The 12,598-nt window shown below is 38.8% G+C and overlaps 1 protein-coding gene across 2 annotated transcripts in view; it reads right to left on the bottom strand.

Moving 5' to 3' along the window:
- Positions 1–12,598, bottom strand: part of AHCTF1 (AT-hook containing transcription factor 1) — an 80,496-nt gene that overhangs the window by 50,260 nt on the left and 17,638 nt on the right. For both annotated transcript variants that reach the window (XM_042452340.1, XM_042452330.1), the window contains exons 4-7: positions 7,526–7,706; positions 5,286–5,493; positions 3,537–3,653; positions 400–484 (exon numbers count right to left, since the gene is read on the bottom strand). In XM_042452340.1, the coding sequence (XP_042308274.1) occupies positions 400–484; positions 3,537–3,653; positions 5,286–5,493; positions 7,526–7,706 (591 nt within the window). The remainder of the gene's footprint in view (positions 1–399; positions 485–3,536; positions 3,654–5,285; positions 5,494–7,525; positions 7,707–12,598) is intronic.

Below are 12,598 nucleotides of genomic sequence, written 5' to 3'. Positions count from 1 at the left end.
TTTAATTTAGTCTCTAAAATCAAAGGAATCAAATTAAGTTTAGGTGCTTTTAGATCAGGAGTGACAACTGCAGAGAATTTTCATCCTTGTGGCAGGCCACACCACCCAGGAAGATCAGCTGAAAATGAAAGTAGAAATACGTAACTTCTGGTTTTCATCTCTGTTTTTCCCCAATCTTTGGGGATTTAGGAGTTCAATTTAAACTATCTTCCACTCCCAGAGGCCTCCAGGAGTGGTGAATTAACAATATGGGGCAATTATCTGATTTTGGGGGTGTAAGAGTTTTAGGACTGCTAGGAAAGTTTTGGGGGGGCACATGTGGCCCATGGGCTACAATCTACCCCCAGTTATAGATGAACCTATGAAACAATGTTGTGTTTTAATATAAAAATATTTTACCTCATACATGATTTGTCCTGATGCCAAACGCCTTCTGTCACTGAAGGCCAACTGCAGCAAATGTAAGCTAACAATATCTCCTTCACTAGAATAGAATAAAATAAGTTAAGATTTTAGTGTAGAACTCAGACAGCTTTGCAACTATTTAAGATATAGTATACTATCATAAATAAGGTTTTTAAACATATCTTCCAGGTAAAGTAGTTCACTGATTTTTTTTCCAGTGCTACCCCTACCCAATAACTTAATCTAGTAGCAAGTGTTCCAACACATACACAGAAATATAACTGAGAACATCTTATCATTTTCCTGTTTGATCTGCATGGGATCCCTTTTACCTTAATTGCACAGATTTGTTCCACTGAAGTGATCAGACACCCTTATGCATGTAAGTTCCATATGCACATTTAAGTGACAAAATTCAAGAAAAAGGCAAATAATAATTTTCTATTGCCATTATAACCAAAACACTCAAACCTTATATAGACTTTGTTTTTTGTGGGTTTTCGGGCTATGTGGCCATCTTCTAGAAGAGTTTCTTCCTGACGTTTCGCCAACATCTGTGGTTGGCATCTTTCTCTTAAGATACCAGCCACAGATGCTGGCGAAACATCAGGAAGCAACTCTTCTAGAGCATGGCCACATAGCCTGAAAAACCCACAAAAAACTATGGATGCCGGCCATGAAAGCCTTCAACTTATATAGCCTCAATGTATGCTCTAAAAAGGCTTGTAACGTTTGTAACTAACTTCTCTTAGACAGCTGACTAGATTTTATTTGGTATTTGTTTATTCCACTTACATTCTGCTTTTCTTCCCAAAATAGGATCCAAGAAACATTGTTGTTCATTGTTAATTGACTTTGGGTCATACTCGACTCATGGTGACACTGTAGAAGAGACACCTCCAAGACTCTCTGTCCTCCACTGCTCTGCTTAGGTCTTGTAAATTCAGACCCATGGCCCCCCCTAATTGAACCTATCCACTTAGAGTGCAGCCTTCCTCTGCACTTCTCTCTACCTTTTCTAGCTTTACTGTATTTTTAAGAGTCATGACTTCTCATCATGTGGCCAAAGTACAAGGGCCTCAGTTTGATCATTTTGGCTTCCAGGGAGATTTGAGGTTAATCTTTTCAAGGACCCATTTGATTTTTTAGCTGTGTATGGTATCTTAGACTCCTCCCTCCATAACTGTCATCTTCCAGCCTATGAGGGAGTTGACCAGGCAGGCCCAGCTCCATCAGGGCTAGCCTGGAAGAAGAGACTCCTCCCTCCATAACTGCCATCCTCCAGCCTGCGAGGGAGTTGACCAGGCAGGCCCAGCTCCATCAGGGCTAGGCTGAAGAAGAAGAGCCCTCCCTCCAGTCCATCTGCCTTGGTCCAGGCCTCAGAGGGAGAGAAGAATGCTAGACCTGATCCCGCCCCCATTCCCTTCTCCTTTTGTGTCGTGTCTTTTTAGATTGTAAGCCTGAGGGCAGGGAACCGTCTATTATCCCCTCTGTTGTAAGCCGCCCAGATTCCCAGTGATTGGGCGGCATATAAATAAATCCTATTATTATCATCTTCAGCGCTCTTCTTCAGTACCACATCTCAAACAAATTGATTTTCTTCTTGTCCACTCTATTCACTATCCAGCTCTCACATCCATACATGGTTAAGGGAAATGCAATGGCTTGGACAATTCTCAACTTAGTGCTCAGTTGTATATCTTTACCCTTTACGATCTTTTCTAATTCTTTCATAGCAGTCCTTCGCATTCCTAGTCTTCTGATTTCTTGACTGCAGTCTCTGTTCTGGTCAATGTTTGATCAAAGGTATGGGAATTCTTTTACTATTTCAATTTCCTCATCGGATAGGTTCAATGTATGTAGATCATCTGTGGTCATTTTTTTTGTTTGTTTTCTTTATGTTTAATATTAAGTTTGCCTTTTCATTTTCTTTCTTGGTCTTCCTTAATAATTGTTCCAAGTCTGTGATGTTTTCTGCTACTAGTACGGTGTCATCCAAAGATCTTAAGTTTGTTGATATTCCTTCCTCCTATCTTCACTCCTCCTTCTTCTGAATCTAAACCTGCTCTTTGAATGTTATTTTCTACATATAAGTTGAACAAAAAGGGTGATAGAATGCAGCCTTGCATTCAGTCTTGACCCCTTTGCCAACTGAGAATTATTCTGTTTCCTCATATTCCATTCTAACAGTAATCTCTTGTATTAAGTACAGATCTCTCATCAGGACTATCAGATGTAGTGGTACTCCCATGTCCTTAGGAGCCATCCATTGCTTTTTGTGATGTATAGCAACAGCAATAGCAAGTACATTTCTATACAGCTTATCAGTGCACTTAAGCACTCTCTAAATAGTTTACAATGTGTATGCAGTTGAAAGCTTTGCTATATTCAAAGAAAATGCTCTACACTATTTTCTGTAAGATTCACAGGCAGAATTAAATAATGATAATACAATTTTTGAAACTAATCTCTCTTTCAATCTCTATCAATGAATTCTTCAACAACACTGAAGCGTCCCACCTTAAAGACATTTATCACACAAGGGGAGGGTGATTTTAAACAACTCTCCCATTCCTTTGCAGTCCCCTCCCCAACTTGAACAGTCTCCCAATACCACGGAGCAGATTTTCCATTAACAGGCAAAAATCACACAAATAAAACCCAATAACTACACTCCATTAGCACTGATAATAATTAAAGATTCCACCTCTGGAATTCTTGTTAGGACTACTTAACTGTTCTGCAACATATGATTATAGTAATAGAGAGTCTAAGCATTCTACTGAGAACAGAATTAGTGGGGCGAGGACTACAACCTATTTAAAAGGTGGAATACAACTCCTGGAGGCTTCTCAGACAGGTGGGCAATTCATTCTTTCTGGCCAGAAAAAGGGTGGGTTCAGGAATCTAGAACGTTCAAGACTTGGAAAAAACTCCCAAGGAAAGCTACATTTAGCCCTAGGGCCACTTCTCACCCAATATAAAATGTAATGGACCATTTGTGTTCAGACAGCAGAATAAATATGAAAATTTATGCCCACGGTAAGACTTAAAATTTGGGCTCAACACAGATCATAACTTTAAAAACATTCATTTGTATTTTCTAAATCTGACAATTCATCTTCACCCACCTTTCTTGGGTTGACTGAACAGCCCACAAGTAACAACAGTTGCGAGGATCATTTTCAGGTTCTTGAAAAGTAACAGCATATACTGGAATCCTACCTCCTTCTAACTGGGAGTGGTATCTAAATTGGGAGGGAGATAAGACAAATTAGCATAACTGTTTCACCAGTTCACTGGAGACTCCATAATAATATATATTGGTTAGCTGAAATACTTCCTGTAATGTACTGAGTGGAAATCTAATTGTCATACATTTATTTCATCTTTCATCTACTCTGATGAAACAGACAAGTCATGAAGAATTTACAGAATAACTATTCAACACTGTGGCCTCTTCTTAAATATGCTGCTCTAGTAACTTCCTATGATTCAGCAATGAAGAAATCAAAAAGACTTACTGGAATAATTAGCTAGGTACTCATATGTCTGAACCTTGCTAAACCTACTTAGTTAGACAGGCCACCATGAATCCTGTGCAAGGAGAAAGGCAAGATACAGATTGAGCCGCCCTTATTTGAAATGCTTGGGACCAGAAATGTTTTAGATTTTGGATTTTTGAGATATCTTGGAGTTGAGGCCCAAGTCTTAACATTAAATTCACCTTATAAACATAGCCTGAAGGTAATGTTATACATAATATTTTTAATAATTTTGTGCATGAAATATTTGTGTACAATGAAACATCAAAAAGTAAAGGAATCACTATCACCATCCATGTGGACAATTTTGGTTTTGGAGTATTTTGAAATTTGGAATTCTGGATAAGTGATACTCAACCTGTATAAATTAATTACAGTGCACCCTTGCAGTTACGTGGTAGATCTGTTCCAGACCCCTCTGCATAAGGCAAATAGCGTATATGCTTGAGCCCTATTGAGAATAATGTGGCTTGTGCATGACGTGCAGTGTGAGCACCATTACAACCCCGTTGCGTGTTCAGCATAAGCTGAAAGCCGCGTAAAAGGTGCCTGCTTATGACGCAGGCACACTGTAATTAAATAAATAAGGTGTTTTTATATTGAATAGATTTACCTGTCCTGCATCTTTCATTTGAAGTAACTTATAAGAGTTATGGATGGTAAGCAGATGCCACACTGCAAGTTGGTATCAATTCTATATTTTGATCACTATACATATATATTAACTGAGTTAGATGCAGGAGTACCTTCTGTTCACAGAAGGGCATGCAATTAATACAGTGGAAGCTCCACTGAAGGAAGAAGACAGAACTAGTCTTCTGAAGGACGAAGAGAGAACTGATTTTTGACCATTTTTCTTTTGATCTTTTTATCATATCCTGCACATTAAATGATTTTTCCCAAGCACTCTGGAATAGAATTCCAGGACACTGCTGGTGGGGGAATGTATGCATGTGCGAATAAAGAAAATCTGCTTCACTCTCACTTACAGAGAAGCATCACTGAACAGAGTTTCACTCATAGTATGCCTGACTCCAAGCCATCTGAATCTCTATACTCCCACACAAGTATTGCACAGCTCTACCAAAAGCTGAAGTGACAAAATGACTGCAACTCAATTACTTTGGTCTCAAGATGCCTTTTAAAATCCTGTTAAATTACACAGTACATTTCATGCACTTTTCATAGTTTATCTAAACTTAATACAAGCATTTAAAAAAAAGATAAGCACACCTTTTTTACACATCATTGAAACAATCATTGCTAATAAGTATGTCATTATCAACGCTTTCTTTCAGATTATTTCACTCAATGAAATACTCCAGACATACTTACTCTTTTTTCAAGCTTTTCATGTTCCACAATGAGAGATAACCATCAGAAAACCCCACAACTAACTGGTTACTTCTATGTATGTATGAGAGAGCTGTCACAGCACTCCCTGAAGGGTTTAGTAATTGGAAGCAGAGATGCCGACCTTTCCTTGTTATCGCTTCCCTTATTTGTGGGACTTCAGGAGGGATTCCAGTAATAACTTCCAGATCTGTGTAAATGACAATACGCAACTTAAATGCACATCGATAAGCTTTAAAGTAGCCCGTTTTTAAATAAAAGCTTTAGGTCAAAGATTAAAGTGTTCCGACAGGAAATGTACTAGGATTTGTTTTAGTTTTCATTTGTTTCCATTTTCCAAGTTTTATATATTCTATTTACATATTCTGTCTTCCAGTAAATTAAATGGCACTCATTACTTTGTTCAGCTATTCACAGATTTCCAGAATGTCCAAGCAGTTTTCTGCAGCCTACAATGTTTCCCACTGAATTGCTTATCCTTCCACCCCCAGGATCCAATCTCTATACTTTCAGACAGTTTAGGCAGGAGATTCCAAATGTTATCTGCAATTAAAATGTAAACTAGATATAGTTTTGTATCTAGACTAAACAGAGCCCCCACTCCTTTTTAAAGTTTCACTGTTCTGTTCGCTCTTGTCCCTAGTTCTTGAACTTTTCAGAGCTGGGCACATATGGGCTATTTTTAAATAAGGATTTTCTGCGTCAGTTTCAGTATTTTCCTCCATCTACTTGAACCATACATAGGTTTAACCTATTTCTTCAATATAAAACAGTGCCTTATTTTTTAGTTCGTTTTTGAAACAAATACAGTGGTACCCCGGGATACGAATGCGCCGCCTTACGAAATTTCCGGGTTACGAAAAAAATCCAATTAAAAAAACTGTTCCGGGTTACGAAAAAATTTTTGGTGCTTTTCGGCGCTATTTCACACGAAATCGCGGCTTTTCCCCATTAGCGCCAATGGGTTTTTCGGCTTGCGAAGTATTCCGGGTTACGAAAGCGGCGGCGGAACGAATTAATTTCGTAACCCGGGGTACCACTGTACCTCTATTTAGTTATTTCACAGAAAGTAAAAAATTCCTTATTGTGGAAAGCTCTTCTAAAGCTGTGTACATGAATCAATAGGTGTTTCTTATATAAATGTCTTTGTAAGCTTATACAGTGGGCCCTTGGTATCTGCTGAGGTTTGGTTTCAGGACCCCTCGTGGATAACAAAATCCGTGAATGGTCAAGTCCCATTAGATACAGTGGCAGAGTAAAATGGTATCTTTATATAAAATGGCAAAATCAAGGTTTGCCTATTGGAAATTATATATATTTAAAGTATTTTCAAGCTGTGGATAGTGAATCCGCGGAAAAGAAAACCGTGGATAAGGAGGGCTGGCTGTACTTCAATCTACTGAATCACAAAAGAGACTCTGGAGATTAAGGTAAACTGGAGAGACAATGGAGAGAACATATTGGATTGTGGATTATGGGCAGTAATTTTAACATAATTTTCAGCACAATAATACTCAGAAATTGTTGTCCTATCACAGTTGGGGGGGGAGGGTGGGGCAAAATTAATGGCATTCACAAATATTGTTTATCCAGACACTTTCCCTCGAGTATTGGATGAGCACCCAATATTGCAGAAGTACTTCCTCCCAGTTGCACAATGGAAAAATCTCCGTCCTCCTTGCATTCTGTGCCTTTCTAAGCCGACTCCAGGGAACTGACGGTCTTCCAGTTCCCTGGAGTGGGTCTGTGGTGTGTGGGAGGACTGGAAGGTAGAAAATCCATTCTGCCAGAAGTCTCCATTTTGCTGTGTAGACTGACACAGATGGATATAACCCAAAAAATCCCAGATATTCTGAATGCCAACATAGGTTAGATGTTTATTATGCATTTTTAATATCATCAATAGTTATAGTACAATTCTGCTATGGACAGAAACTCAAAAGCTGTTCCTCAAGCTATACAATCAAGAAAATTAATGTGGTGGATCAACTGCTTTGATTCACCATCCCACTGAAACCGTTGTGAATGGGACTGGAAATACACTTTATAGCTTGTCAAACCAAAGTCAACCATCCTATTGGGAATGAAGGACACAACACAGGTATCCTAGCCACTTTATCTATGCTAGTTATGTTCTCTACAAATGTGTAAAATGGTCTAAAATATTTAATTCATTTTCAGCTAGCAAGCAACATTACAGAAAAAATCTTGAATGGATTTACCAGATGCCTCTATTTCATTTTGGCTACATGACAAGTCATCCAGACAAAGATCTATCAGAAGGACATGTCCAACATCTGTAACCACAGCAGCCACACCAAACAGCCACCTGAGACTTTGATGTAGGTGCTGCGTTGTCAGACTGGCTCCTCCATGGTTAATTATGGGTTCTATGGCAGTGACCTAGGAGAAAAAAATGAATGTTACTTGTGCATTAAAAATTTAAGGATGATCATACAAATATTTCATTCGTTTCTGATATTTCTAGCTCAGTTCTATCATCCCTAACTGAAATCTGTACCATTAATTTGCTGTTGCTATACACAGGAATGTAGCGTGTCTAGCAACTGGACGTAAATTAATAGCTTTGTCCCCTATGCCAAACAAAAGAAACAAATTCAATCACAGTGAGTTTCAAGTTAATGTTTATTGTACTAGCCAAAGGCCATGACAAAAAGAGCTTATCAAAAAGCATAAAACATTTAAAACAAAAGGCACAGAATACAGAGGACAAAAAATGTCCCAACATTTACTGTGCAGATAAAATAGTTAACTGGTAAAAAGGACAAAAGGAAAAAGAGACATCTTTCCTGAATATTAGTAAACATATACAATAAAATCATAAAATCTAATTAATACTTGGCATCTCCATGGCAATTTTGTTTACCTCTCTCTTTCTAATCGTTTATGTGTTACATAGTCATTGGTATCACTCAAAAGGAATTGGACTCAATGAACAGTAGAGCTCCCACTTTTGTTTGTCATCAAGGGTGTTAAAAAATTCTTTCTAAGGTTGCTGTACAATGGACAAATTAACAAGTAGTGAACAATATCCTCCACTTGAGACTGACTGCAGATGGATAGTCTGTTCTCAAAAGGCACTTTGTTGTAGCGTCCATCTAGAACTGCAGTAGGCATTACTTGAACTCGTAGTTCAATCACAGTGACAAATTAACCAGGAAAAAAGGGGGTAAGTTCATTTTTTTTCATGAAAATATGTTATCAATTAATCACTTGCTAATACTTATATGAAATGCTATTGCCAAAAGCTTTTTAAACAATATCCAATTTTTTGCCAGTGCTTATAGCAAGGAAGCTATTTGTCCATTTTTACTTTTTTCTCTAACTATGTAAGGTACTCCCCCCCCCTTTTGGTACAAGAACAAGAATAACTGTTTCGGGGAGCAAAGAAATCTGTTCCAAGATCAAGGGAATTTTGAAGTTAGCAATATTTGGTGCGCTGCTAACCAAACCACTATGCTGTATCCTGTTAAAATGCTTTTGATGTTGCACAGGGCATGAGGCAATGCATCAACGTTTTGGCACCAGATTTTTCACCTTCATGACTGTAGTCTGCAGCTTGTGAGCTGGAGAAACACCTCTCCCCTTCTTAATGAGCAAAGAGGTGATGTAAACTTCTCTCAGACGATGCTTTTATTCATAGATGAAGTTCCACCATGTACAACACTATATACATGGACACTATCCACCATCCACGCTCGTAACAACCCTCTCTGAGTTAAATGCTCGTCACTACTCTAGCAAAGGCTCCGTGAAGCCTACTAAGCCTTGCCTCTTCCTCTGGTGCCACAAAGGATCCAGCCACCCTCCTGAGGGATTTCTCAGACTGGTGGCATTCTACAGTACTTCACAGCACTTGTTGACTATCTTTTTGATGTCACTTCCTGTTTAAATGCCTAATCATTATGGCTCACAGTAACCCTTTAATGCCTGGTTACTATTAAAACCCACATTGTACATTTTCCTTGTGACTCTATATCCCAACATATCCAGTCCCTTTTTTCATGGACTAAAAGTTGTCTCTGAAATAGCACCTCTTCCAGTAAGCAACACTATTGGACTCCATTCAGCTTTGTGTTATTCCAGTCAACTCTCCTGATACTGGTGTCCTGAACTCTGAATAAACACTCAGAATTTCTCAATGCCTTCTCAAAAACACTTTTTGTACCAATAGTATTGTGCAAAGTATTGGTTTTTATTCTTCAGGAGCAAGAAACAAAGAAGCATCACCTCAAAGTAGTCAAGCTCTCGTTAACAGGAGCACCAATTTAGCATTTCTGAATACTGTCACTATCAGTTTGGATTACTCCAAACTATGCAGAAACAGAGGATATTAATACAATACAGTGGGCCCTCCCCTTACGCGGGGATCCGTTCTGGATCCCTCTGCGTAAGGGGAAATCCGCATGTGCTGGAGCCCCATTAGAAGTAATAGGGCTTGTGCCTGTGGTGCACATCCACCACAGGTGCACGCCCCATTACTTCTTCTGGGGTGCGCAAGGGGCTTTTCCAGCACGGTATTCTGTACAGTATTTGGTTATCTGGGTGAAACTGGGAGCTGATCTCTGGCTCTGTATGTCCTGTGAACAATGTATGGATTTCTTATTTAATTTCTATTCATACACAGACAGCTCTCTTATCTCCTGCACTTCTCATTTTCAGGTTTTATTTTTCCATTAAAGAAAGATTTGGTTTTACGTTATGATTGTTTTTGTGAATTTTTTGTGGTAATGGAAGATTTTGAAAGTATCTCTGCATACAGATAAGTAGCTCCCTACTCTGATGGCTCACATTATCTCAGTTCTAGGAGACTCTTGTTTCAGGAGAACCAAAGCACAGAATGTCAAAAGCAATATGCCTCGGAAAATATGACTAATGAAGCTCTGGGTAACTTTCCATAGAGTAAAAGGATAATGCAATGCTCTTCTCTGTTGCAATCCACTGTGTACAACACAAGAGCAGCATACCACAAATTGACTCTTTCATGATTTTGAATTAAACAGATCAATTAGTATGGAATATTGTAGCCTATTTCGAGTCACAGCACAGTGGTGGTACAAACAGTTAAGATGGAGCAAAAAAGGTGTGGCTAGGAAAATAAAAGAGATTAGAATCATAGAATTATAGAGTTGGAAGAGACCACAAGGGCATCCAGTTCAACCTCTGCCATGCAGGAAATCTCAATCAAAGCACCCCTGACAGATGGCCATCCAGCCTCTGTTTTGAGACCTCCAAGGAAGGAGACTCCACCACCCTCTAAGGGAGTGTGTTCCACTGTCGAACAGACCTTACTGTCAGAAAGTTTCTCCTAATGTTAAGGTGTTGCTGGAGCTTGCATCCATTGTTCCATTTTCTCTACTTCTATTGTACAATGACAAAACAGTTCAGCAGGTTAAGTCAGAAGATTAAATCTGGTAATTAGCAGGGGGTCCCACAATCATTTCTGTCAACGAATACACCAAAAAATATGTGGTGGTGATGAATTTCATTGTACACCTATTGTATGCCAACATATTTTTTTTCCATTTCTCTCGCTGCTCTATAGAAATGCCTTTTGCAATTTTTAGTTATTTCCTTTAAAAGGGTTTAATTAATTAGTTAAAACATGGTCTTGGATCAACAAAGTAATTTTTAAAAATAGGATATGTCAACGAAAATTAAAATTCACAAGTAAGTGTTCAATGCAGTAACAAAACGAAGCATAGAATATTTCAGTGGATTAGAGGTGTGCCATCATGGATCTGATAAGTGGTTATGAAAATGGTAAAGTATCATGTGCTTCAAGATTTTATTTCTTCTGGCACAAATAGAAAACTCCAGACATTACCATCAGCTCCATGAGTCCAATGACCTCGATACATTCGCCTTAAGAGTCCAAGAGGCAAGAATGCAACATATTTTAACAATGACTGAACACAAATTTGATCTGCAGCTGAAATTATATCATTTAGCATACAAATTTGGGGACCGTGGCCTGTTACAGACTGCCAAAATAAAGCTGCTTCGGGTCTCTTTGGAGGTATGCTGTTCAAATGATGCATGCATCCTAAGAATCCGGAAGCTGCACCAAAGCTGCCCTCCAGTGCTTAGGAACGGAGTGTGGCTTTGGCGCGACCTCCGAACTCTTAGGACCCATGCATCATTCAGATAGCATACCTCCAAAGAGACCCAAAGCAGCTTTATTTTGGCAGTCTGTAACAGGCCCGTGTTTTTAAAAAAAACTAAGAGAAAGTTTTAAGGCAAACCAAATGTAATTTAATCTTTGCTTCCAGTTCCAAACTATGGACAGTGAAAAAGAATGAATGTCTTAATTTTTTAAAAATCAGAAAAGTACAATGGGATTACTTACATAAACAAGTTAGAAGCAACAGACAGCTATTTAACCAAGCACCACAACACTATGGGAATTGTCATCTCTCCATCTCTCAGATGCAGCTCTGGAAAGGCTTATACTGAGAACTAAAGGATCCTCAATGACAACATAGAAGCTGCTAGAGGAAGGAATCTTTTCAAACCACGTACAAGGCTTATGCAACTTTGTACATTGTCCTCCATCAGCTATCACAGCGTATCACACTTTATTGGTGAGTCTTCCCATTCTCAAGACAGGCTTCTCAGAGTCCACAGTGGCCAGGAAGGCAGTGGCAAAAAGTTCCAAACGTTAATAATTTTATGCAAGGCTGGATACAATTTACTGGTCTGCTAATGTCTAGATTTTCTAAAAGAAATGGAAGAGATAAAAAAATGCCCCTGATAGCAAGGCATCCTTTGTTGGATGTCATCAGTATGCAGATGATATTCAGCTCTATCTCTCCTTTACAACTGATGCCAAAAAGGCTGTGGTAGTACTAAATTGTTGCCTGGATGCCGTAAAGGACTGGTTGCGAATGAACAGACGAAGACTTAATCCAGAAAAGACAGAAGAGATACTGGTCAGTAGGAAACCAACCTGGGATTGAGATCACAACTTGTTTTGGATGGGGTTACACTAAATCTGAAAGATTGGGTTTATAGCTTCAGGTCCTCTGGACCCAGCACTGCTCCTGGGAAGCCAGGTTGATGTGGTAGCAGGAAGCACTTTTTACCATATTCAGCAGGTGTGCCAAGTGCGCCCTTTCTTTGGGAAGACAGATCTTGCTATAGTGGTTCATGTCTTAGTTGCCTCCTGATTAGACTACTGTAATGCACTTAATGGTTTTAAAACTGGATTCGAAGATTGTTTTTAGAATGCTTTTTTGTGTTTCTAAACAATAATTTAACGTCTTTTTTAAAAT

Source organism: Sceloporus undulatus, chromosome 1, assembly GCF_019175285.1.
Source record: "Sceloporus undulatus isolate JIND9_A2432 ecotype Alabama chromosome 1, SceUnd_v1.1, whole genome shotgun sequence".
Lineage (NCBI taxonomy): Eukaryota > Metazoa > Chordata > Lepidosauria > Squamata > Phrynosomatidae > Sceloporus > Sceloporus undulatus.
Note: the sequence above shows the minus strand (reverse complement) of the source record. Positions and strands in the feature narration are given on the sequence as shown.